A 27003-nucleotide genomic window follows, 5' to 3' on the forward strand; every position below is an offset into this window, starting at 1 on the left:
ATGGCAGTAGATGGCTGGCACTTGGCAGTAGATGGCTGGCACTTGGGAGCCTCAGGTGTTCATATTGGCAGAGCTGCTGGGCAGCTGTGTGCTGACACTGACGGTGACTCTGCAGTCACCTCTCATTATTCATGGGGAACAGGTTGACATTCCACCTCAAGGATGCTCCAGCCCCTTTTAAAACCATGGAGTTGGGGTTGGGGATTTAGCTCAGTGGTAGAGCACTTGCCTAGCAAGCGCAAGGCCCTGGGTTCGGTCCCCAGCTCCGGAAAGAAAAAAAAAACAAAACCATGGAGTGTTTGCACATAGCCTGGGTGTCTCCTCCTGTGCACTGGGACTCCTTTGCAGGTAGCTTATACACACACACACACACACACACACACACACACACACACACACACACACACCACACACACACTGAAAACACCCTGCCTGCCAATGGCAATCAAGCTGTAGACTCTGTAATGTTCTATACAGACCAACATTTAAAAAAAGAGTCTTTTCTGTCTTCTGAGGACAGAGCACTGGTGGAAACTAAGGGCCACCAAACTCCCCAAAGGGCCCATCAGTGTCCTTTCTGCTGGAGCCATTGTGTGACCTGAGTGTGATTTTCCTATCCACAGGGGCCTCAAGATTCTCTTGTTATCTCAGGGGTCCAGCTTCGTATCCGACATCCCTCTCCCATTCTACTCAACTCCTAGAGAAGGAACTAGACTCTGTCCTCTCAGAAGGCCTTGGTTTTGTGGCTTTTAGCCTGACAGTGGTACTTGCGGGTGCCCTGCTTCCCACAGTCAGTTTTATGGATTTATTTTATTTTATTTATGTGCATGAGTGTTTTGCCTGCGTGTTTGTCTGTGTACATACATGCTGTGCCTGTGGAGGTCTGAAGAGGGCATCAGATTCCCTGATACCAGGATAGCAGACAGTTGTGAGTCATGGTGTGGGTGCTGGGAATTGAAGCCAGGTCCCCTGGAAGAGTAACCCATGCTGTGAAGCACTAAGTCATCTCTCCAGACCCCACCTTCTGATTCTAGATGGGAATTGGCCATCCCCTGGCCTCCTGCTCTGTGGGAAAACCTGATCTTGCCCTAGTTTCCTGAATAGGAGGGAACTTTGTTTAGTTAGCTTTCTCTTCCGTGAGCTTGGATTGTTTCTCAGAGTACCTGGGAGCTCTGCGACTTGCCTTCCAGATGCCCGCTTATGGGAGATTGCATTGCTCCTGTGATGTCATCAGCTGACACCGAGTGAGTGGGCAGCCCTCGCCCTGGGCAGCACTGTGGCTCTGCATGTGCATTCCTAGCATATACTACTCTAGGGCCAACATCTCCATTGCCACATGGCCTGGATGAAGTCCCTGAGATTTTCCCATCATGCTTTGAGGTCCCAAGGACCTCACTCAAAGGGGTCCATGACAGTGGGACTTGCTTCTGTTCTCTGAGTCTCAGTCTTTCCCATTGCCCATAGAGGGGAGACCTGCTACTCAGTGAGGGTTCATATTCTGTTCCTAACCTCTACTTAGGGTAGAGGATTGTCCAGAATGGAGATAGCAATAGCCTTCCCTATCCACTGTGTCTGGAAGGTGGGATTGCATGCTAGGAAGTGCTTGGAAAAGAGCCCAATACATTGCTCAGTAAACATTGGATACTATCATTGCCAACCCCATCCCAACCACCATCCCCATCGCCACCATCATAATTACCTCATCGCCTGCATCTCCAAGGCCACCGCCATCCCAATTTCATCACCATCACCATAACCACTGTCATAATTATCGTCAATGCCATCACCATTATCAGTCGCCATCATCACCAGTACCACCATCATCGTCTTTATTACATCATCACCATTTTTATCACCACTACCATAGTATCATTATTACCACTGTCACCCTCATCCTTACTGTTGTCAACATCAGCACCACCATCACTTCCATGGGCCAGACTTCTTTAGTACAAACGATTGACTGCCTCAAGAGCCATACCCTAAGTAGAGGTTAGGAACAGGATATGAATCCTCACTGAGTGGCAGGCTTGCCCTCTATGGGCCATGTCACAGATCTCCCAAGGGATGGGGGTCTGGCAGGGAACAGACCAAAGGGCATGGTACCCTGGCCTCCTAAGATCACCTGGCCTCTCTTGGGATATTCTGTGAAGAGTGGGGAGGATAGTATTTTGGTTTTGTGCTGGAGCACAAAGCACTTCTGCATGGTTACTTTTGGCAATTTCTGTTGTGGGCACACCCAAAGGCATGTGCATGCATACTCACATAGGAACACACACATAGGCACACACATATACATACAATATAATATCTGTGTGCATGCATAGACATACACAGAGGCAGGTTCATGCACAGACACACATACATACACACACATGCACACATGCATGCATAGACACAGGTATGTGCATACATAAACATACATGCACACATGTGCACACATGTACACATGCACACATACATGTGCATATATGTACACATGCACAGACACATACAGGCATGTGCATGCATATATGTACACACACAGAGGCATATGTATGTATGCATACACATACATACATACATACATGCACACTCATGCATACACACAAAGAATTGAGCTTCTCTATGGAAGCCACCTGTATAGTATTTGCTTAGGCCACACAACTTAGAAGTTGACTCTGAAGCCCAGTCCGGCCTGTTCATTTCCTGTCAGGAGGATGCTAAAAGCACGGGTGCTCCAGAGCACTTTACTTAGTAAGAGCCACCTTTACACCCCTGATCACGTGACTTAAAAAATGATAGGCATTTATTAATCTCCCAAAGCCGTGGATTTGACATGTTTGTTTGTCCTAGCATTTATTGAGCACCAACTGTGTGCCAAGGTTCTCCCAGTGCTGGGCACTCAGTCAACGTGCGTTTCTAATCCTTACTGAAGAGTTTCCTGGTTCCTGGCGTGCACTTGGTGTGTACAGCCAGATTCTCATAGGGCTGAACCAGGAAACCACACTTGGTGATGGGTTGGGTTATTGCCGGCAGAGGGCACGAAGGGGACAGGCGTGTGGACTTCTGTGATGCCTTGCTATGTGCCAGCGCTGTGCAGCCCAGGATCCTGGAGGATGGTGAGTGATATCTATCCTTGTATCCAACAGGAGAACTTTTGGATGGGCAGAGGGGCTTGGTGCCGTCCAACTTTGTGGATTTTATCCAGGACAACGAGTCACGGTTCGCTGGCACTCTGGGGAGTGAGCAGGACCAGAACTTTCTCAACCACTCTGGCATCAGTCTGGAACGCGACAGCATCCTTCACCTCCACTCTCCAACTCAAGTGGACTCGGGGATCACTGACAATGGTGGGGGAACCCTGGACGTGAACATCGATGACATCGGAGAAGACATTGTGCCTTACCCTAGGAAAATCACCCTCATCAAACAGCTTGCCAAAAGTGTCATCGTGGGCTGGGAGCCCCCTGCCGTGCCTCCCGGCTGGGGCACCGTGAGCAGTTATAATGTGCTGGTGGACAAAGAGACACGAATGAGCCTTGCCCTGGGTAGGAGAACTAAGGCGCTAATCGAGAAACTTAACACAGCCGCCTGCACCTACCGCATCTCCGTGCAGTGCGTCACGAGCCGGGGTAACTCGGACGAGCTGCAATGCACACTGCTGGTGGGCAAGGATGTGGTGGTGGCACCATCCCAGCTGCGTGTGGACAACATCACACAGATCTCCGCCCAGCTCTCGTGGCTGCCGACCAACAGTAACTACAGCCATATCATCTTCCTCAATGAAGAGGAATTGGACATCGTGAAGGCAGCCAGGTACAAGTATCAATTCTTCAACCTCAGGCCTAATATGGCCTACAAGGTGAAGGTCTTGGCCCAGCCACACCAGATGCCCTGGCAGCTGCCGCTGGAGCAGAGAGAAAAGAAGGAGGCCTGTGTGGAGTTCTCCACGCTGCCTGCAGGTGAGCCATATCCTTATGGGGGTCCACGAGGGAAGGATGCCAGGGCAAATGCCGGATAGATGTGTGTGTGTGTGTGTGTGTATGTGTGTGTGTGTGTGTGTTGCTGGCGTCTAGGTCTGATGAATAACTATGTGTTCTAGTTAGCCTGAGCTCTCAACTTGACACAGATATATAGTCGTGTTAGAGGAGAACCTTGAGGAATTGCTTAGATCCAACTGACCTATGGGCGTGTCAGTGAGGAGGTTGTCTTGATTGTTAATTGGTTCAAGAGTGTCCAGCCCACTGTAGGAGGCACCATTCCCTATGCAGGAAGCCCTCAGCTGTATATGAAAGCTAGCTAAGCATGAACCAAAGAGCCAGCCATTAATTAGAGTTCCTCTATGGCTTCTGCCTGCCACGAGTCCCCTCCAGTGATGGGATGTGACCTAGAAGTATAAGTCAAATAAACCCTTTCCTCGCTCAAATTGTTCTTTGTCAGTGTTTTATCGCAACCACAGAAAGGAAACTAGAACACCGCTCTTTATCAAGATCTGACACTTCCTTTCTATCCCCAGCGTGCCCAGAGTTTTATCAAGATTGAATTAAATTTTCATTAAGTGCCATCTCTCCATCTATCAAGTCATGACAATTCTTTATTCAGTTAAAATGGTGACTATGCCACTTTGAATATTAAATAACTTCACACTTCTAGGGTGGAACTTTACCTAGTGTTTATGGCTAGATGGGACTTGTTTTAAATGGTTTATTTTCGTGTGTGTGTGTGTGTGTGTGTGTGTGTGTATGTATTTGCAAGGGTATGTGAGCCTGTGTATGCAGTTACCCAAAGAAGCCAGAAGAGGGCATCAGATCCCTAGAGCTGGTGTTACAGGGGGTTGAGAGTCATGGATGCTGGGAACTGGACTCCTATCTTCTGGAAGAGCAGCAGGTACTCCTAACCACTGAACCATCTCTCCAGTCTCACTAGGGATGTTTGCATCTATGTTAACGAAGGGTATTTGTTTACAGTTGTCTTGAAATGTCCTTTGGTTTGGGTGCTAGGCCTCAGGCAGTGACTGGGCAATCCTGTCATCTGCTAGCGTATCGGCATTATCTCTAACACTGGATGGATGCAGTGGAAGGCGTGCAGACCAACTGTTTTCTTTGAAGAAGTGTTGGAAGTTTCCGCGTTAAGGGAGCTAGCTTTTTGTCTTTTTGGATTAAGTGCATTTCTTTCTTTAACTTTATAATATTATATCATCCCTCTTCCCTTTCCTCTTTCCAAACCATCCCATATTCCCCTCCCTGCTCCTTACAAGTTCATGACCTCTATTTTCTATTAACTGCTATTACATGTTACATGTTATACATACACACACATGCATGCATATCTGTATATATGCATACACACATGTGTGCAGACACACTAAATACAGCCTGCTCAGTCTGTGCAATGTTACTTGTGTGTGTTTTCAGGGCTGACCATTCGGTGTTCGATAGCCAATTGGTGTACCCGTCTCTGGGGAAAAGCTGTTTCTCCTGCTGTCACCATTCCTTAGTCCCCTGTAGTTCTTTGTGTGGAGTTGAAGCCTTTCGGGCCAACTGTGGTATTTCAAGGAATTTCCCCACAGGGTCTCACTAAATAGCCCTACTCAGCCCAGAACTCACAGAGCTCCTCCTGCCTCTGCTCCCCTAATGCTGGGAATAAAGATATGTGTGTCCCCATGGCCAGCTATATTTTCCTTTAAGAGTCTTTAGATCCATAACCACATCTCCCCTTGAATTCCTGTTGGAAATTTACATTCGTCTCTTGCGAAGAGAATTGTCACGTGTTTGTTGAAACTTTTGGCTTGGCGGAGTTACGCTTTTTATGATTTTTTAGATCGGATTGTCCTTTTTCTGTTGGTTTGGGGTTTTTCCTGGCTCCTCTGTCTCTTAGCTCATGTTTTCTAGGTGGAACACAGAACTAACTGAAAGCTGTTGTCTACTAAATATAAATATTTAGACACGCAAGCATCTTCATTATTCATCCCCATGTTCTCTATGTTATTGTTAAGTATATTCCAATTATTCAGGCAGACTGTTCATAACTCTAGTTATGAGCAGACTGGTTAGTTTCCAATATTTGATACTCAAAAGAGAAAACCAGCTACTATCATCGGTTTCCAATTTAATTGTTTCAGGGTTGGATACAGTTTCTTGTGTGAGTGCAAGGGCACTGAAACCTGCTGTATGGATATTGTCTGCCCTGGTGAATATTCCTGGTATATTTTTTAAGCAGTGTTCGCCCTGTGGTTCCGGGGAATGACAGGAACACAGTCAAATTACACAGAAGGGCTTTCCCAGTGCTACACGTTCTCCCTGGGCTCTGCTTGTTTGACTTGTGAGTTAGAGACAGTAATTGTTTTCCTTCGGTTTTTGCTTTATGGAGTTTGGAGTTTATCTATTAGTTGTGTAGGCGTTTGAAAGCTCAGACTCTCCTTGCTGACATTTTCTCATAAGCAACAATCAACTCTGTCTCTGATGGCCTTTAAGTCTATTTTGTTTGATGTCTGTGCGTTTATAGCTTTTGAGAGCTAGAATGTACATGTATTATTTTTTTCCAGCGCTTACTTTCAAATTCCCCGAGTCCTTATACATTGAGCCTGCCTCTTTTAAGTAGCAGGCGGTGGGATCTTTGAATTGCCCTCGCCTGATAATCTCTGACTTTTAACTAGATTGTCTCTGTCTTTTACCTTTCGTTACCGGTAAGACTTGATTTAAGTCTAGATATCTGCTCCTCTGCACCCATCTAATCTGTCTGTTGCATTGTCGTTAACCTCTTCCCGCTTTCTCTCAGGTTAACTATTTTTTAAAGCCCATCTTATATTTTATGTCTTCAAACATGCGTACTATGTGTTCTGATCAAATACACCCCCAGCTCTCACCCACCCCCACCACAGTGCTTTCCAGACACAGGCTGACTACTTTTTTTTTTCTTTTTGGAGCTGAGGACCGAACCCAGGGCCTTGCACTTGCTAGGCAAGCGCTCTACCACTGAGCTAAATCCCCAGCCCTACTTTTTTATTCTTTATTTTTCACAGTTTGGGGAGGGGGTGTGAATAACACGGTATATTACTTTTTAGAGACTATTTGCTATACTTCTACCTGTAACCTACTACGAATCGCTTTACATTACATCACAACCCCTTTAGTTCTCTTGCGATCTGGCTTTCACGCATGCCGAAAGCACCTGTTCTAGGTGTATGTCTGTAGAAGAGTGAGCGTTAGCTGAACTTCCTGTTGTGAATGAGTTGGGTAAGTGCATAGTTAGCAGATACTGAAAATCACAGACAGGTAGAGACCCACCAAGCCTAAATGGCTGGAATGGCCAGACTGTGGGAGGAACCAAGGAGAAGATCATCAAACCAGGGGCGGCAAACACCCAACAGAAACCCGCTGGAGAGACTGAGGCAGCTTCACTGTGGTTCCAGGTTGAGTTTTCTCTTTGTGTCTGAGGCCCCAATTTTTCTCTCTCTCTCTCCCTCAGACACTTTTTTAATACTGCGGGATAAACAGTAAACTTTGCTGGGAATGGTTTCTCCTCTACCTGTTCACAAGGCATGGCGCCTTTAAATCTCTTAGCTGTTTGCAGTTTTTCTCTCCGTGTTACAGAGGCAGGCCAGGCTCATCCGCAGGAGGATTTTTGAGCTAAACATGTATGGGTCTGAGATAGTGGTGGTGGAGCAACTCCATTTCCAGAGGCAATTTCCTAGCTCAAACAACTCACGACACTTCCCAGCTCCCTAATGCGTTGCCTTTCTCTTTATTCAAATAATGCGTTCTTTAAAGAGTGTGAGAAAACGGCCTTTCATATTTCCTAATGCGTCTGCCATTTACACTGTACTTTTGTATTCCTCTCTGAAGCCCTGTTCTCACCCGCTGTCGTCTCCTTTTAACCCAGACGGGTTCTCTTTAGAATGCGTATGCTTCTGTTTAAGTAACTTACTGTTTAACCTTCATTTTTCAAACATATTTCCTCATGGAATTGGGCTCTGGATGCTCTGTGTCTCTGAGAATGTCATCTCGCCTTTGGCCTGTCACTGTCTCTGTGAAGAGTCACCTGTCATCCCTACTGTCGTTCCGAATATTTCTCTCTCAAGGAAGGGCTTTGGCTTTTGAAGCTCCCTCTGGACACACGTTCCTTAGGCAAAGGTCACACACAAGCTGCCAGGGGAAAAATGGACTCTGATCCAGGCTGAGTTTCTGACACCTTGGTTATGGTAGAGTCACGTGGATCCGGGCCAGTCGGCTCCAGGTACACGCTGGGGAGAAGGATCTAGCTTCCATCACCAGGCAGCATAGTGGCTTTTCTGAGGCTGTTTCCTCGTTTACAAAATGATGTGTGGAGACTTCCTAGTGAGGACCAAGTAACACAGCACATTCAAAGTTCATAGGACCGCTGGCATGCCGAGGGTCCCGGGTCCCTAAAGAGTGGTTTTCTCTTTTGGGATGCCTTGGACACGTCTGTGACATGTATGGCCTTCCTCTTGCGCTCATGAACACATTCCTTCCAAAATGAAGATACCTGGACTCTCAGTTAGAGGTGGGAAATTCCACCCCCAGTCTGGAGTTAAAAAACAAAAACAAAACAAAAAGCAGGGTCTCTGTCCTTAGTACCTTACAGCCACTGGAATGACTTCCAGACCTGTCCAGTCCAGTGCTTACCCATTACCTGACTTAGTGGCTCTGGACAACACTTTTTTCTTTTTTCTTTTTTTCTTTTCTTTTTTTTTGCAAGGCCCAGTGAGCATGGTTCACATAGGTCAGGCTGGGTGCACTTTGATTAGCATTTTCCCAGTTGCATAGAATGGTTTGGTGGGTGTTGTGAGGTTAAAGTTTGCCATTTCTAGAGTTTGATGATGAAGAGAGAGAGAGAGAGAGAGAGAGAGAGAAACAGAGACAAAGACACAGAGACAGAGATACAGAGACAGAGACACAGAGACAGAGACAGAGACAGTCAGGAGGAGAAGGATTAAGAGAGGTAGGAAGAGATCTGTGTCAGGGGTATCTTCCCTCTGGAACCATCCCAAACTGCTTGGCTTCCAAGTCCCCTGCAGAAGGAGTTCCCATTCAATTGGAGTGTAAGAGCAGGCTTCCCAGAGGCAACATGGGGTCTTTCCAATTGACATCCCCTTCTGGTACTGCCCTCCCTCTCTTCCCTGTCAATCACTTGGGGAGCTCCACTTCCAGGTGTGACAGACCAAGGGAAGAAAGACCCAAGGACCGTGCCCTGACAGCATCTGTCCCGTCTCTCCTTCCAGGCCCTCCGGCCCCGCCACAAGACGTCACCGTCCAAGCTGGGGCCACCACTGCCTCCGTTCAGGTCTCCTGGAAGCCCCCTGCACTGACTCCCACTGGGTTGTCCAATGGAGCAAATGTCACAGGATATGGCGTGTACGCCAAAGGGCAGAGGGTGAGCAAAGGCTAAGAAGCGCTACTTTGCAGGGGCGGGCTTAGGGGAGGGAGGGGACAAATTCTTAGGGGCAGAATTTGAAGAGCTTCTAGCTCCCAAGCCTCCACCAGGCTTCACTCCGGGGACTGTCTGCCACAGGTCTGAGAGTGAGGAGATCCCATCATATATTGGTTCCTATCTGGGTCCTTGTCTTAGTTAGGGTTTTATTGCTGTGAATAGACACCATGGCCAAGGCAAGTCTTAGAAAGGACAACATTTGATTGGGGCTGGCTTCCAGGTCCAGAGGTTCAGTCCATTATCATCAGGGCAGCATCCCCGCAGGCATGGTGCTAGAGGAGCCGAGAGTTCTACATCATGTTTGGAAGGCAAATTGCAGAGAATACTCTGTGTCCCCAGGCAGCTAGGATGAGGGACTCAAAGCCTGCCCATAGTAGCATACTCCCTCCAACAGGGACACACGTCCTACTAGTGCCACTCCCTGATGACCAAACATTCAAATCTGTGAGCCTGAGGCGTCAGTGCTATTCAGACCACCACAAGTGTCACTACCCCATTCTTCCCTCCTGGGACAGATTGGGCTGCTTGACCGGGAGTGAGAGCCCCAGGTGGTTCTCCCATGATTCACTGCTTGCTACGGGGTCTCCTAGTGCAGGTTCCGTGCATATCCAGGAAGCCCACTTACTCGACCGTGTTCTTCCCTTCCTCAAGCTGTGGCGATAAACAGGCTCACCTTCAGATCCCTGTGGGACCCTGAATCTGATTCAAAGATGGAGAAAGAAGCCTCTGCTTTTTTGATCTTTTTTTTTTTTTTTTTTTTTTTTTTTTTGACCTGGGTCCTGGGCTCCCGGAAACGGCTTGCTTGGCTTTGCCTGCTTTGGAAGTGAGCCAGATGTGGGGCTCAAGGTATTGGGTTTCTTCTGCCAGGCATCGGCCTTCAGGAGAGGCCACTGCTGGGTCAAATCATGCTGACGGACTGTGGCATGGCTTTCTTTGCGTGCAGGTGGCTGAAGTCATCGCCCCCACAGCAGATGGCGCGGCAGTGGAGCTGGTCCGGCTGCGCAGCCTGGAGGCCAAGGCCGTGAGTGTGCGCACCCTGTCCGCACAGGGAGAGTCCATGGATTCTGCCCTCGCTGCCATCCCCCCTGACCTCCTGGTGCCTCCAGCCCCCCACCCGAGGACTGCTCCCCCACCAAAGCCATTAGCAAGTGACATGGATACCAAAGACCTGGGTCCCCACGTCAAAGTGGATGAGTCCTGGGAGCAGAGCCGGCCACCGGGCCCTGCTCATGGCCACATGTTGGAACCACCTGACATGCATAGCACTGGCCCTGGCAGAAGGTCACCCTCGCCCAGCCGGATCCTTCCTCAGCCACAAGGAGCCCCTGTGTCAACCACCGTCGCCAAGGCCATGGCCCGTGAAGCTGCACAGAGGGTAGCTGAGAGCAACAGGGTATGTTGTATATTCCTACCAGGTTGGTCTCTCCACCCAGGGTGCCGTGTGGTGTGACCTGTCCCTGCACCTGAGTGACCTGTCCCTGCACCTGGCAGGTAGAGACAGCTAAGACCTCAGCCTGGGACTGTTGTCCTGAACTGGGCGGGGACTTTTCTTTCAGTACCACATTCCAGCCTAAGTATAGGAGTGTGGGGTGGGGGAGGGGAGCAATTGTACCTAAGTATAGGAGTGTGGGGTGGGGGAGGGGAGCAATTGTAACTGTGGAGATTGAAGTTAGGAGTGAGGTTTGGGCATGCTCCCACTGTGGCCAGGAGACGTACAATATAAATCACCTATAAGGTGGCCCTCCCCACCAGACCTGGGGGACCCAGGACTGAATCGACCCCAGGTATCTACCTACCAGGTGCCCAGATGTTTGTGGCAAGCTTGAGTTTCTCCACTGGGGAGGCAGTGGGGCCTGTTAGTTTCAGGTTGCCCTGTGAGTCTCAAGATGGTCACCCCTGGGACTGTCTGCCAAGGCTGAGGTGTTCTTTCCCGTTAGACTTCCTCTAGCCAGGGCCCGGGTCAGGAGATTGAGGATACATGACCAAGGGTGAGCTCTGGAGTCAGAGGTCCCCAACAGGATGTTTGCAACACATCCTGTGCATCCCCACAAGGGCGTAGGGCTACCCTGACCTCAGGCCCCCAGCACCTCTTAAGACACTAGAGCATCAGACAGACTGTCTGTGAAGTCTGGTTTGCTCAGCAGTGGCTACTGACCCACCACAGAACGCATGAACTTCCGCCTCAATCATGAAGGGCGCTCTGAGACTCAGTGAGGCTGAGACCTGCACTGAATGACTGCGTGATGCTTGTGGCAGATCCTAGTGCGGCCTCAGAGCGGCCCCTAGGAGAGCCCAGTGGCGCTAGGCTGGTCCAGAGACCCTTCCCAGGCTAATGCTCCACTCTCACAGTCACTGTGTAAACAGTAAGACAAGCAATAGAGGATGAGGGTTCCTATGGAGGTCTGTGCTCCCTCTAGTGAAGCTCAGAGTGACCCAGACCTCAGGAAGAGGGGAGGGGAGGGGAAGAGCTGGCTTTGGGAGCCTGGACCTCATGAGAACCACCCTGCAGTAGCAACCTAGAGTCACGTACTTAAGCCCAGCATCTTCCGTGTGTCTACCCAGAGGGAGGCTGCCCTGCTCAGTGTATTAAGAGGCCTCCCCAGGGTACCACTGGGGATCTCCTTGCCGCCCTCACCTCAGTACTTGGGGCCCATGCATCCTCCTGATGTCCCCGCAGCCCCTCCCCCACTCATCTCTGTCCCTTTCTCTTTCCAAGTTAGAGAAAAGGAGCCTCTTTTTAGAGCAAAGCAGTGCTGGGCCGTACGCCAACTCAGACGAGGAGGATGGCTATGCCTCCCCTGAGGTCAAGAGGAGAGGCACATCGGTGGATGACTTCCTGAAAGGGTCAGAGCTGGGCCAGCAGGTGAGAGCCCCCACTCCTCCCCGCATTAGCCCTTGGCTGGCTGAGGCTTTAGCAGGATGCATAGGGGTTTAGAGGCATGAGGACATTGGCCTAACCTGCCCTGAGTGTATGTGGGGGTGCCCATGTGTTCATATATGCATGCATGTGCCCGTGCATAAGTATCTTTATATGTGCACATGCATGTATGTGTTTGTGCTTGTTTGGTATATGCAAATGTGTAGAAGTGTATGTGCAGGGGCTGGGGATTTAGCTCAGTGGTAGAGTGCTTACCTAGGAAGCGCAAGGCCCTGGGTTCGGTCCCCAGCTCCGGAAAAAAAGAACCAAAAAAAAAAAAAAAAAAAGAAGTGTATGTGCCTGTGTTTGCGTGTGTATGGTATGTATATGGGTTGCTGTTTGTCTGTGTTTGCGCATGTATGCATGTGTTCGTTGACATGTGTATGTGCCTGTGTGCGTTGCCTGGGTACACGAATATGTACATATGTGTGTGATTATTTACAGACATGTGAAAATGTGTTCTTGTGTGTCTGTATATGTGCACATGTGTGTACATGTTTCTATGTGTCTCTGTGTATGCTTGTATGTATGTATGCATATGTATTTGTCTCTTTGGTACATATGTGCATGAGTATGTTTATTCATGTGTTCATATATGGTACATGTGCTTGCTATGTGAGTACATGTGACTGAATTCTTGTGTATCAATGTGTACTTGTGTTCTTGTATATAAATATGTGTGTGCATGTGTGTGTGGACATGTATATACATGTCAGCATGTGTTCCCATGCATTTATGTGTCTCTGTATGAATATGTGTATATGTATTATATATGAGTGTGCATGTCAGCATGTTTCTATGCATGTTCTTGAGTGTGGACACATATATGCACATGTATGTGCATGCATATGTAACTTGTTCCCTTTTCAATGATTCTTTTAAAACCCTCCATGTCATCCCACATGACCTCTTGCCCTGTCATGTTCTTGTGTGACACTGTATACATGGATGCCCTGGGCCTCAGCCATCTGAATGGTCAGTGTCAGGTTTGAGCCTCTGTTCAGCTAGTGAAGTAAAGAGGTGACAGGTTGGAACTTGAGCTTCATATGATGTGACATACCAACACTGCATGCGCTTGTCTTCTTCAGCATGTGGGATCTTCACGCCTGTCAGAGTGGGGTGACCTGTGCTGTCCTCTCTCTGCTCCTTAGACAAAGTTGTTGGATCGGGTCTTGTTTGCTTCCCTAAGACAAGCTGTGTGCACATACACTGTGCCTCACATGGCTTTGCTACATGGACTCTACACACTGGCAAATACGGGCCCAGGACTCAAGGAGACAGACAGCCTGGGAGCCTGACGAGTACAGGATATCCCATGAAGGGCTGGAGAGATAGTTTGGTGGTTAAGGATAGCCCTTTCAGAGGACTCAGATTGGATTTCCAGCATCTACAAAGTGACTCACAATTGTCTATAACTCCAGTTTCAGGGGAGCCAATGCCCTCTTCTAGCCTCCACAGGTACTAGGTAGACACGTAGTATATTGACATACATGCAGAGAAAACACCCATACACATAAAGTTAGAAATAAAAAAAAAGAAAAGAAAAGGCCCATCTGTGTTCCTTTTTGACCATAGCCTCACTGTTGCCATGGAGATGAGTACCACACAGAGAGCAGCCGGGGGTCAGACCTGTCGGACATCATGGAGGAAGATGAGGAGGAGCTATACTCAGAGATGCAGCTGGAGGATGGGGGCCGGCGTCGGCCCAGCGGTACCTCTCACAACGCCCTCAAGGTGAGCTTATGACAGGGTGCCCCGAATCTGGGGGATGCTCTATTCTGCCTTTTGCTGGGATTATTCCATGAATGCAGTTAGGAGTTACCTGTTGTTTCTGTCTGCTTTGCCAAGAGGTCTGGGTACTGGAGTTTGGGGGATCCGTTTGGAACCCCTAGACACAGCCAGCACTGTAGTGGGAATAGAGTTTTTTGGGTTTTTTTTTTTTTTTTTTTTTTTTGGTTCTTTTTTTTGGGAGCTGGGGACCGAACCCAGGGCCTTGCGCTTCCTAGGTAAGCGCTCTACCACTGAGCTAAATCCCCAGCCCCAGGAATAGAGTTATAAGCAGCAGAACTAGCCCCAAACCTTACATATTCAGGCGGCGGCGGTGGCAGCTTCCTGGTAGGCACTGAACTGGCAGTGGAGGGCTGGGCCACACACGACTATGCAAAAGGAAGAATCCACATGGGGTAGAGCCACACAGCTGAGGCCAGAGGAGGCCTAGGACGTCTCACTCATTCCTGGGTGAATCACAGACCCCCCACATCTGGAGAGAGTTCATACCATCCACCACTGGAGACCTGAGATGGAAGGATGGTTATCTCCTGGGAATGTCTGGGTGGGCGGGGCAGTGAAGCCTGCAGGGTTTATTTCTGCAGAAGTACATTACCCTGCACTGTGGCAGACAGAAAACCCACAGTACTCCTGTCTACTCAGGGCCTCTATAGAGACCACGTGGATAGTTTTCCCCAACAAAGGTCCCTGGAGGGGCTTTGGGGGCCTCCCTGTGGCCCTGCATGGTACAGCTCACACTGTTCCCTGTACCCCACCCCTCAGCAGGTCTCCACCAGCCTCTCCTGAATCTTGAGATTCCTGCCTGCCCCAGGCTATGCTCTGGAGCTGATGGGTGGATCAGGGAAAGGCATTCCACCTTTCAGAAACTCCTCTGGACAGGACAAGGTATTAGAAGTCTCTGCCGCCCAAGAGCTGCTGACCAAAGCGGAGAGCCATGGAGGGTCTTGTGACGCTGGAGGGGTAGCCCCGCCCACCTCTCTGACAAGCAGACTAGCAGTATCCTAGGGGCAGCAGGATCAGGGTAGCCGCAGATGTGTCCCACTCACCCACCCGGCTTCTTACAAGTGAGGGTTTGGAAATTCTCTCAATAAACTGCCAAGGGCAGTTGGGAGCTGTGATCATACTGAACCCACAGTCCCACATGACAGGGATTGGCTAAGCCAAGCCAGGTTTCCTAGAGGGACCAGGGCATCTGACCCTTCACCCCCAACTGGCCGCGCTCCCCTGCCTTCCCTGTGTCACCCTCTTTTTCAGCTGCTATTCTTTTCTTTCATAGCGCTCAACACACCTAAGCCAAAAATCCTTGACCGTGGCACTGTAAAGGAGAAAGATTCTTGCGTTAGCAGGTCCTGTGTCCACCCACTCATGGGTAGTGGCAGAGGCAATCAGTAGACCGTGCTAGGTGTCCCACAGACCATTGGGGGACAGCTGGCAAGGTCATCTTCATGGGCACCCATCATAAATGCACCCCCAGATCTCAGCACGGGATAAGAACAGATTTCCTAGAGTCGGCCACATCTCCTCAAAGGGTTGTACAGAGCAGTGGCTGGCATCAAAATATGCTTTTTGGATAAAGATGGCTGAGGGCTGGATCTAGCGGAGGATGGTACCTGTGGAGGGGCAAGCTAAGACTTGAATGTAGGAGTGTTTATGTAGTGATCTCAAGAGTAGCCAGCTCCCTGCCAGGCGCTGAGACCAGATGGGCCAGATGTGGTAAATCTCAGGTGTGGAGTCAGAGGGCCTTGGTCCTTTGTAGGCACCAAGTAGGCACTGGGTCTGTTTGGCAACATTCAGCAGATCACAGGCGTGCTTCAAGAACTAAGCTCCTCCCCCTGACTATCGCTCTAGTTAAAGGAGTGATGAGTTGGGGTCATCTGGGGTGCTAAGTGCTGGGAAGGGACCAGTCCAGAGGGACAATGTGGGGCCACCTCCCACTACACTTGGCATTCAATGGTGACTGTCCTTGGGCTTCGGGGAATCAGCCGTGGTGGCAGAAAAATTCACTCTCTGCAAAACTCCCCGCAAGGGCCTGGGAGTATTGTTTCCTCCTCTGGCTCACTCGCATGGCGTCTGCTCTGACGTCCCGCTGGCTCATCTGTGTGCCCCCCCCCCCTTGTGCTCCGCAACCCCCACGTGACCCATCTGCTCCATCCCAGAGCCCCAGCAGGCATGCCGCAGGTCCCCACGAGCAAAGGCTGCCTCGCGCTGCCCCGCCTGCCTCGCTGCCAAGACTAATTCTGTGTGTGTTTTCTCTCCTTCCTCCACCGCCTCATGTCTGGTCATACAACCGCTCTCTCACACATGCTGTCCCCAAGGAATACCATAAGGCTAGGAGCTTGGAAGGTGCTTTCCTGGAGCAGCCCGAGTTCCCCCAACAGCCCCACCGCAGTAAGAGACTGTTCAGTATCCCTGAGGTAGCTGAGGAGGACGCGGAGCACGGCGAGCCGCTGCTCAGGCAGGGCATGGGGTCCTCCCGAGCCAGGGCCTTGTTGGCCATGGAGCGTGGCCCAGCGCGGTCCTGTTGGGGACATCCGGTCCTACAGGGATCCTGGCTCCCTGCAGAGCACAGGGGCCCAGGCATCTATATGGAGGACCTCTTTCTGGAAGACAGAGGCTGTCGGTTCAGCCGCTCGGCCACCAGGAGCCCGGACAGTGGTTTGGATTGTGGCAGTGAGGAGGAAGAGTCTCGATTTAGTTTCAGGAGCACCTCGGCCAAATGCAGTCCAGGCCCTGGTCACTGTCCCTGTAGGAGAAGCCCGAGGCCCCTGCTGGCCCGGCGGAGGACGCTGACCCGACAAAGCAGCATCGAAGAGGACTTTGGGGAGCAGGTGGACCCCAGTGACGTCATCAGGAGCGATGACACCCAGCCCAGCCCGGAGAGGCCCGTGCCCAGGAGGGATGGCTGGGACGAGGCCAGCGATCACGAAGATTTTCGGGGTGTCTGGAGGAAAAGCCCAGCTATGCCCGACAGTAGGGCAGCTGAGCGTCTCACACAGCCTCCTCCCCGAGTGGCAGACGGCCCTTTGGTGTGTCAAGTAACCATCCTCCCCGCGCGCTTGCCAAACCAATCCGTGCTCATCCTTTTGTTGGTTTTGCCTTTGGTTCCGGTTTTGGCGTGCATCCGGGGGACTCTCTGGGCCGCTCTCTTTGGTTCTTTTCCCTGCATTTTTTTTTTTTTTTAATTTCTTCGGTCCCCATTGCTTCTCGGTTGCTTGATCATCCCAAAGGTTTCCTTGCTTTGGAATAACAATCTTCCCAACAGAATCGGCGATGGTCTCGGCTGCTTTACTTAAAGGACAACTGAATCTAAGTTTTAATTAAGGGTTAGCTGAACTGCTGAGTATCTGAACTCAGGAAACAACAACCCCCCCCAAAAAAGGATCCTTATGGACTCGGGGGACTGCTGGTATGATCAAAGGCGTTTTGCCTTTGTTGTTTGGGCTTTTTACGTTTTTGTTTTTTGTTTTTTTTTTCCTTTTGGCTTTCATCTATAACTGTTTAAAAAAATATGGAGAATAACTAGGCAAGAAACTCCTCTTTGTAAATTGTTTCCAATGTTTTGCTCTCCCCAATCGTTTACCCCCTCTGTGTCTACCACAGAGCAGGGGTTCATCCGAGGCCTCATTCGTCTCTGTAATTGTATTCTTTCTGCAACATCTGCCCCGCCCCCAACTGTCAACGGGCACACAGGTGGGCCACCAGCATGGCAGCGAAGCCTCCCTCTGAGCTATGCACGCACGCTGTGACTTGTCCACACCGGGCACTGCCTGCAACCCCTCCACACCCAGTCTCACTCACGGCTTTAGGCTCACACACCCTGGCTCCTGTGGCCTGGGGATGATCTCCATTAGCCTGTTTCTAGCAATCCCTTTTCCTTTGGTCAGTTCTGACCTCTAGTTCAAATGAGAGGTAGACATCTCTAGACTGGAGGCCTGTTCAGGCCCAGTTTAATCACGGTGCATGACTGAGACTGATTGCACACGGGCAATCCCGAGTGTCTAGAACCCTCCTCTGTCGGTGACAGACTTTGGGAATTTTGGCAGTGTATTTCCGCTAGTGACACTTGGGGGTGGACAGCAAAACCAGGAGAAGACTTGCCTGTAAAAGACCCTGAGCTGTAAACCATAGTCAATTTGGTTCAAAGGATTTGGCTTTAGAAGCAATGGCACCGACCAAAAGCTCTCTCCTGTGACGCATTTTTACCACCAGCCCTCGCTGTGGTGTGTCCGGAAGGGACCTGGATATAGAAAATGGGGTCCTGGGCTCGGCTAACTTCTCCCCCAGGTTGCTCAGCTAACCTCTCAGTTAAAAGCTACGTTTAGTTGCCTTTAGTGCTTCCGCTTCCAATCCGGATTGATTTGGCTTTAATTCCTCCTTTCCTCCCGAGGCCAATGATGGATGACATCTAACTACAGTATTCTTCTGGGTCTAGATTTTAGGAAACTCCGCCTTGATGGGACGAGGAGACCGGATGGAGCATGTGAGCCGAAGGTATTCGCACAGCGGCGGAGGTCCTCAGAGACATAGGCCGATGGCTCCATCCATTGGTTAGTGGTCCAATCTGTGTCGTTCACTTTCTGTCCACCACCTATTTAAAAACAATTCTGGGATCATGGGGGACTTTGGCCCTGATGAAAAATGCCCAAGAAAAAGGACAATGGGACTCAGTGCTGGGGTTCAGTCCACCATGCCAGGGAGCGTGTAAGAGGAGAGTGGCTCACCTCATGACTGCCACCATGTGGGAGGGGAGAGGAGAGAACAAAATACCTTGTCTGCTAGCTTTGTCCTTTCGCCTCCTACTCCATCAACCAGAGCTCCAGGGATGGCGAATCCCGCATTCCCACATGAATGACAGAGCTCCTCCTGCTACATCCTCTCTGGACCTATTGTCATAGACGCACTCAGAGATGCGTGTTAGTAAGTTCCTGAGGGGGGAGAGAGAGATGCTGAGTTGACTGTATACCCCAGATGTGCTCTAGGTGTATAGGGCCATCGATGTGCATGAGCCACATTGGTGCAGGTCTTGAAAACATCTGGAAGCTGGATGTGTCCCCACGGCACATGTCCCCTTTCTGAGCCACCACTGGCCCTTCCCCTCGTCACCCATCCCGATTCCATTTTCTTTGTCTACTTCATGAAACTCGTGCTTCCTTTTTGTATAAACCATTTGGGATTCAGCTAGTGGTGCCCAAAGGCTGTCATTGGGTTGTTGTCACCAACCTGTGCTAAGGGTGGCCCCAGGCCACATGCTGTTGACATGGAATCAGCAATTCTAAGTGATGTTTGCAACAGGGATGGGGAAGAGCCAAATAAATCAGGCTTTTGTGAACACACACATACAGGCACACACATACAGGCACACACATGCACACGCACACACACATACAGATACACATGAGACACATAAACACACACACACACACACACACACACACACACACACACACACACACACACACACACACCAGCAGGGATGTCAAGCAGAAGTGGCTGCAGACAAAACCAGCTTCATCCTTTCAGAGCTGAAGGAAACCTGCTCAGGTGACCTCACTGGAAAGATTTCAAACCACAGCAAGCAAGAGGTTTTGGAATACCATTCTTCTCCCACCCCCAAGAGGAATCCAAACAGCAGGAGGAACCCCTTCTGGATGTCTCCCTCCTACAGTGGCAGGGACGCATTTTCCTTCGCATCTCTCGGATCTTCACCCGGCATCTGTCTGCCAGTACAGGTGTCATGGAATGTTGGACATCTTCAGCTGGTTATGCTACCAACTGGGGATGAGGCTTAAGTATTAGACTATGAGCCAACCTCACACTGCCAAAAAGACCCCAAACCAAAAAGATCCCCCACCGACAAAACAAAGCCTGTTTTTAGTAAAACAAAAGAGATGGTGAGGGCTGGGTGTGGCCAGACTCGGACACCACTGAGCCCATGGGAGCAGGTCAACCCGCAGCTCTGTGCTCCCATCCAACCGTCCCTGACAAAGTGAGCAGAACCAGGTTTGGGCTCTGTTCGGTTCTGTGGGCCTTCTGTCCTGAGGCTTGAGAGCCAGGGCCAGCGCACTTGAGGCTCGGCTCATGCTCTGCTAGGCAGGTTGGCTGTCCAGTCTCAGGGCTCTCCTATGATAAATGGGGGGCACAGTTCTGCTGGAGAAGAAGACATCACTCACAAGGTCAAATAAACTGGCTTTTGTGAGCCCCTCCATCCCCGGAGCGGAGAATCCATAAGCAATAATGGGCATTCTGAGAATCACTGAGAGAGATGTCATTTGTGGAGGTAGGATGGGCTTCCTACTCCAATTTCTGGAGCCAGGAACTTAACACTACTGGTACAGCAAGTCAGAGACTGCACAAGAAGGCAGGGACATCTCACGCCCACAGGCATGTCAGATGTCCTTGTCCCTGAGAGCCAGGGACAGCCTTCACTGTCTGAACTGGGACCCTTGTCATTGAATCTTACATATGCTTTGTCTGGATTCTTAAGGTGAAGAACCCAGGAGGCCGCAGGCATGCATGTAGCTGGCACCAAAGAGAGAGTAATGCTGTGTAACAAAGATCACATCTTTCATCTTAACACTTAAAAGAGCATGAGCCCAGGCAGCTCCCTTTACTTCTCATTCTTGTAGCTACTCAGGAACCTGTGCAAGACGCACAACTTAAACCCAGGGCTTTGCACGGGGTGCCCGTGTGTGGAAGGACAAACCTCCGTGCCTGTGAACACAGGAAAGAAAACATCCGTGTGATAAGTCATCCATGTGGGAGATCATCCATGTGATAGGTCATCTATGTGATAGGTCTACCACTCACCAAGAACACCAGCCACATGGTCCAAGGAGCCAGTGACTAATAACCTGGGGTCAGGGGTCAGAAAATATGTTCCTCTGGTCCTTAGTTCTCTTTTCATGTTAAAATTGTAGCAACTAGGTTCTGCAGAGATGGCTCAGTGGTTAAGTTGCTGCTCTGGCAAAGGACCTGGATTTCATTTCCTAGTAGCCAAGTAGCAGCTCACGACCACCTGTAACTCCAGTTCCCGGAGATCCAATGCCCTCTTCTGGTCTCCACATACAAACGGTGCACACACGTACATATAAAATAAAAAGTAGGGCTGGGGATTTAGCTCAGTGGTAGAGCGCTTACCTAGGAAGCGCAAGGTCCTGGGTTCGGTCCCCAGCTCCGGAAAAAAGAACAATAAATAAATAAATAAATAAATAAATAAATAAATAAATAAATAAATAAAAGTAAACATTTAGAAAAAAAAGAGCCGTTAGTATTTTAGATATTCAATTGTGATTATCTTTTTTCCTGGGTAACTTCTGGTCTCTGTGTTCATCTTACTACCTATCCATCAAATGCAAGGCCTCCGGGTGGGGTGGGGTGGGGTGGGGTGGGGTGGGGTGTGTGTGTGTCAGTTTTCTGAAAATGAATGGTTACATTGCATCAGAGTGTAATGTAGTCCACCTCACTAATCAATTTGAACTTTCTCTGGTTGTTTCCTGTCTGCCTGGTGGTTTGGGGAAACACAGCACAACCACCATCCACAGAAAATGTTGAAAATGGAAAACTAGTTAAGACCAAGAGAGACTCCCTCCCTGCGGAGGGACCCAAGGAACCTGGTGCATGTTGTAGATGACATCAGACATTTAGCTTACTTCGGGTTGTAGGCTTACAAAACCTACTTCATTTTGGGTTCTTAAATGCTCCAGGCTCTATTCTAACCCAAGGACCAGAGATTGGGGAGAGAGAGGGTTAATAGGAAAAGGGAGTTGGGGACCTGTTTAGTAGTAGTTTGTTGGGGTGAGTCCACTCTTCTCGGTCAGGATACCAGCAGTCCAGCTCAATAGCAAACATCGAACACACATCAGTAGCAGCAGCTCCATCCAGCAGAAACAGCAAGGCTCCAGCGAATCTGCATGAATCAGCAGAAAGTTCCAGAATCAACTGGAATGCCATGAGAAGGTCTTTGATGTGTCTCTGTCTACGAAATGAAGACCAGCCAAGTCCAGCGAGGCATTGCGCTGCATAGCGCCCGTCTTCCCAAGCGTCCGCTCCATCAAAAAATCACGTGCTCTCTCACGTGTCTGCTTCGGCAAAACATCCTCTCAGAAGATGGCTTTCAGAAAAACATCACGTGACACGAGCAAGTTTCCAAAGAAACAAGAAATTCCCACTTCATCAGGTGCATAAGCTGTTCGTGAGCGAAGGCGTCCCTGCGTGCCTCGGATGACTTAACAGGCATTTTCCAGGAGTTGACCGCGGGCCTCCATTCCTAGATCCAGACTCCACTGTTGACCACAGAGGTCTTGCTGTCCACAGCAAAGCCATGTAATACAACCCCAAGAAGCACGGAGAACCCAGAGACAGCAAATGTTCATCAAAGACGCATTCAGAAGTTGCCATCCCTGGGCTGATTCTACAGCTGAAACTTCGCCAACTAGTCCTGTGACAGGGGACCGAGTTCCTCTTGCAAACCCCGATAGATCCAAAGTGGGGCCTCATGGCTGCCCACGGGTTCCACCCCAGATTCCACACATTTTCTAAGAGTGACTGTTGGAGTTCTTAGGGCGCTTCCTGCCAAAACCACAGTGAAAAGCAATCAACAGGCTGTAGGTAATTGGGTTCCATGGTCAAGTTAAAGGTCCACAGAAGACAAGAATGGATCACGAAGCAACAGATTGCCTATGGCATGTGGTTTCAATAACATCCCCGCCAATGTAAAAAAAAAAAAAATCAGCCTTTCATGTTGCTAAAGGACATTTTTAAAAATTTTGTGGTTTTAGGGTTACTGAATACTATTTAGAGACACACATACCATGTTTTTAATTAAGATTGGTCTTTATGACTATTATTAGTGTTTTTGCATGTATGTGTGTGCTCCTTGTGCATGCAGTGCCTGACGAGGCCAGAAGAGGGCGACAGATCCCACGGAACAGGAGTTACTACAAATTGTGAGCCTCCATGTGGGGGCTGGAAACCCAACTCAGGTCCTCCGCAAGGGCATCCAGTGCTTTTAACCTCTGAGTCATTTCCCCAGCCTTCAAAGTATGTTTATGACTGAGAAAGGGATGAATTCCAGGACAAGAAGTCATTGGTTTGAGTGGTTGGTACCCTGAGGTACAGATAGCATTACAGAAATAAAGATGAGGGAGTTAGTATCGAGCCAGAGTTTCTCATTTTGCCTTATTTTAAAATCTGGAATATTTTACTACTCCCCCTTAGATCTTCTGACACACGACAGGTAAAAACTGAGGTCTGAGAAAAGGTCGTCAGATCGAGGGTGACGGCCACTCTGTAGTACAGGTGTGATTCTTTAAATCACTACTATTTGGTGAGTGAAAGAAGTCACCTCTTTGGTGTTCTCTGTCCACCTATGTCACCCCCTGAGTCACATCTAGAGACAGTTGTCAGGCCAGTTGCTCTCCCAAGCTTCTCTCCCTCCTGACAGTTTTAGTTTCTGACCAACTGGCCACAGCCTATATTGTGGCAATTTTCAAGCTGCAGGTCTCAGCCCCTCTGGGGTTTGAGCAACCCTTTCATAGGAGTCCCATAGCAGATAGATAGATAGATAGATAGATAGATAGATAGATAGATAGATAGCCTGTATATCAGATAATTACATTATGATTCATAACAGTAACAAAATGACTGCTATGAAGTAGCAGTGGAAATAATTTTATGGTTGAGAGTCACCAAATGAGGAACTGAATTAAAGTGTCACCACAGCATCAGGAAGGTGGAGAACTAGTTCTCTGTCATCTCCCTCTCTGTGAAACGCATGCCCATATCTGTGTGTATGCACGAGAGTACGCGTGCGTGCGCGTGTGTATGTGTGCGCATGGGTGTGTGTGTAATTGTCCTCTGTATTTGCAGGTTGCACATTCTCAGATTTGAGCAACTATAGATAGAAAATATCTGAAGGGCTGGAGAGATGGCTCAGGGGTTAAGAGCACTGACTGCTCTTCCAGAGGTCCTGAGTTCAAATCCCAGCAACCACATGGTGGCTCACAACCATCTGCAATGGGATCTGGTGCCCTCTTCTGGTGTGTCTGAAGACAGTGACAGTGTACTCACATACACAAAATAAATAAATCTTTAAAAAATGTGTTATTAAAAAAAAATCTGAAGAGCACTTTCACCTGTACCAAAGATTTCATTCCTCAACTCCGGAAACTGTAGAACAGCCAAGCATCGACAATGTACCGGAAGTGCCCTGGCACTGTTTAAAGTGTCCAAGATGGGGGTTGGGGATTTAGCTCAGTGGTTAGAGCGCTTACCTAGGAAGCACAAGGCCCTGGGTTTGGTCCCCAGCTCCGGAAAAAAGAACCAATAAATAAATAAATAAATAAATAAATAAATAAATAAATAAATAAATATAAAAAAATAAAGTGTCCAAGATGGAGTGGGGGTAGGAGATGGCTAGAGAGATGGTTCAGTAGTTAAAATTATATACATACACACACACATACACGCACACACACACACACACACACACACACATATATATATATATATATATATATATATATATATATCTTTCAGAGGAGGATTTTGAGATTTGAGTTTGGTCCTAGAAACCACATCAGGATACTCACAACCACCTATAATTCCAGCTCCCAGAGGACCCGGCACCTCCCACCTCCAAGGCACCTGTACTCACGTGCACAAATCTACACATAATTAGAAATAAATCCTTTTTTTAAAAAAAGTATTCAAGGTGGAAGCACGGTTCTATTTGCAATCTTATTTAAGGGACAGGGTTATTATGAAGTTTAGTGTTTGCATGAGGAAATCTGAAGCGATCGTCTTGCAGGTATGGCTAGATAACCACACACCTTGTGATATATCAAGTCACACACACACACACACACACACACACACACACACACACACACACACACTAGTACATTAGATGCAAAAAATAATCACGATTAGATACGGAGAAAGCATTAATTTCCTTCCGTGGAGGGTGTATCTGCTGCTGGTTAAACATTCAGAGCTGGGAGAACGTCATTGTCGGCCATGTTGAATTCTGAAGTGTGAGAAAGGTAAATAACCTTGTAAGTTAGCCTTGGGTCCTGCTGAGGACCCAAGAGGCATCTCATGAGGGGCCCATCTGCACTCTGAGGGGACCAAACACCTATGCAAGGCCTCTTCCTTCTACGGCTTTCGCTCACAATATGGCTTGGGTTGGCGTGCTGTTCTGAAGTAATCACCCGCTTCGATTATCCCATCTCTGGCGGATTTCTGGCCCCGTGCTGAGCCCAGACAGAGGAAGAGGAATGCACAGGGCTGCCCATTTCATAGATGCACTTCAGATGCACTGTACCCGCGTTGTTCCACCAGGGTCACATGATCCCTGTGCTCTGTTCCCTGCCCACTCCAGATGAATACACGGGGCGAGACCATCTTTCTCCAGACTTCTATGACGAGTCAGAAACGGACCCCGGTGCTGAGGAGCTCCCGGCCCGCATCTTCGTTGCTCTGTTTGACTATGACCCGCTCACCATGTCCCCAAACCCGGATGCTGCCGAAGAGGAGCTGCCCTTCAAAGAAGGACAGATCATCAAGGTACTGACGGCTGTGGTGCCTGGGGACAGGGGACAGAGACTGGCTGTAGAGAGGGGTTTGTGCAAACATGGGCAGTAGCAGACCTTTGGCCTCAAGGGCTGTGACATGACTGAGCATGCAGTACACACGCCACACCTAGGCCTGCAGGAGTGTGCGCGTAGGTATGGGTACGATCCAGTAGGGCACACAGGCGAAGGCACTGCCTCTTTTCCTAGGTAAAGTAAGTGTACTGCACGATCTGTGCTTAAGGCTTGCCAGCCCTGAGCCAGTGATTGAAACGCAGAGGTTCAAGCATCTGACACCTAAACTTCAGGCTAGCACGCCAACAAAGGGGAGGGGAGAGAGAAGGGGAGGAGCCAACAAAGGGGAGGGGAGAGAGAGGGGAGGAGCCAACAAAGGGGAGGGGAGAGAAGGGGAGGAGCCAACAAAGGGGAGGGAAGAGAGGGGGAGGAGCCAACAAAGGGGAGGGGAGAGAGAAGGGGAGGAGCCAACAAAGGGGAGGGGAGAGAGAGGGGGAGGAGCCAACAAAGGGGAGGGGAGAGAGAAGGGGAGGAGCCAACAAAGGGGAGGGGAGAGAGAGAAGGGGAGGAGCCACGGTCATGGGTCCAGCTGGCCCATGACCGATGCAGGTGAGGGGTGGGGCTTGAAAAGTGTGTTCTCGGCAGTTTTTATGCACTCTGCTTCCGGTGGGGCTGACGTGGGGCTAAGCCGGGATATCGGATGCTCCGATTCCCCCCCCCCCGCCCCCGTGACTCCAGGTATATGGAGACAAAGACGCAGATGGCTTCTACCGTGGGGAGACCTGTGCCAGGCTCGGCCTCATTCCCTGTAACATGGTCTCCGAGATCCATGCGGATGATGAGGAGATGATGGACCAGCTGCTGAGACAAGGCTTCCTCCCTCTGAACACACCCGTGGAGAAAATAGGTGAGCGTGGTCCCTCGGGCTCTGCTGCATGTAGACTTTGCAGGCCCCCAGAAGCCCAGGCTCCCCAGCACCTCTGAGTGCCCAGTTCTTGGATTCGCTATCCATTATTGTTGGATTAAAAACGTACTCTGCAGTCCAGTACTGCACTACAACTGTGTGCTTTAGGGACATTCACGAACCCAGGTATTTGTGCACTGACTCGTTCTAGTTTGCTTTCTGTGCTGGAAAAACGTTCCAGCTAAAAACAACTTGGCGAGGAAAGGGTTTATTCCACCTTCTGTTTCATCGTTGAGGGAAGCTGTGGCAGGACCTAAGGCACAGACCAGGGAGGATCACTGCTTACTGGATTGCTCAGCCCGCTTTCTTTACAACCT

The 27003-nt window shown here is 49.5% G+C and overlaps 1 protein-coding gene across 13 annotated transcripts in view; it reads left to right on the forward strand.

Moving 5' to 3' along the window:
- Positions 1-27003, forward strand: part of Rimbp2 (RIMS binding protein 2) — a 198614-nt gene that overhangs the window by 156472 nt on the left and 15139 nt on the right. For 7 of the 13 annotated variants that reach the window (XM_063271095.1, XM_063271096.1, XM_039089127.2 and 4 more), the window contains 9 exons: positions 3132-3944; positions 9224-9375; positions 10376-10825; positions 12149-12295; positions 13925-14083; positions 16453-17163; positions 18570-18684; positions 25518-25702; positions 26461-26629. In XM_063271095.1, the coding sequence (XP_063127165.1) occupies positions 3132-3944; positions 9224-9375; positions 10376-10825; positions 12149-12295; positions 13925-14083; positions 16453-17163; positions 18570-18684; positions 25518-25702; positions 26461-26629 (2901 nt within the window). 13 annotated transcript variants of the gene reach the window in all.

This window comes from Rattus norvegicus, chromosome 12 (assembly GCF_036323735.1).
Source record: "Rattus norvegicus strain BN/NHsdMcwi chromosome 12, GRCr8, whole genome shotgun sequence".
NCBI lineage: Eukaryota > Metazoa > Chordata > Mammalia > Rodentia > Muridae > Rattus > Rattus norvegicus.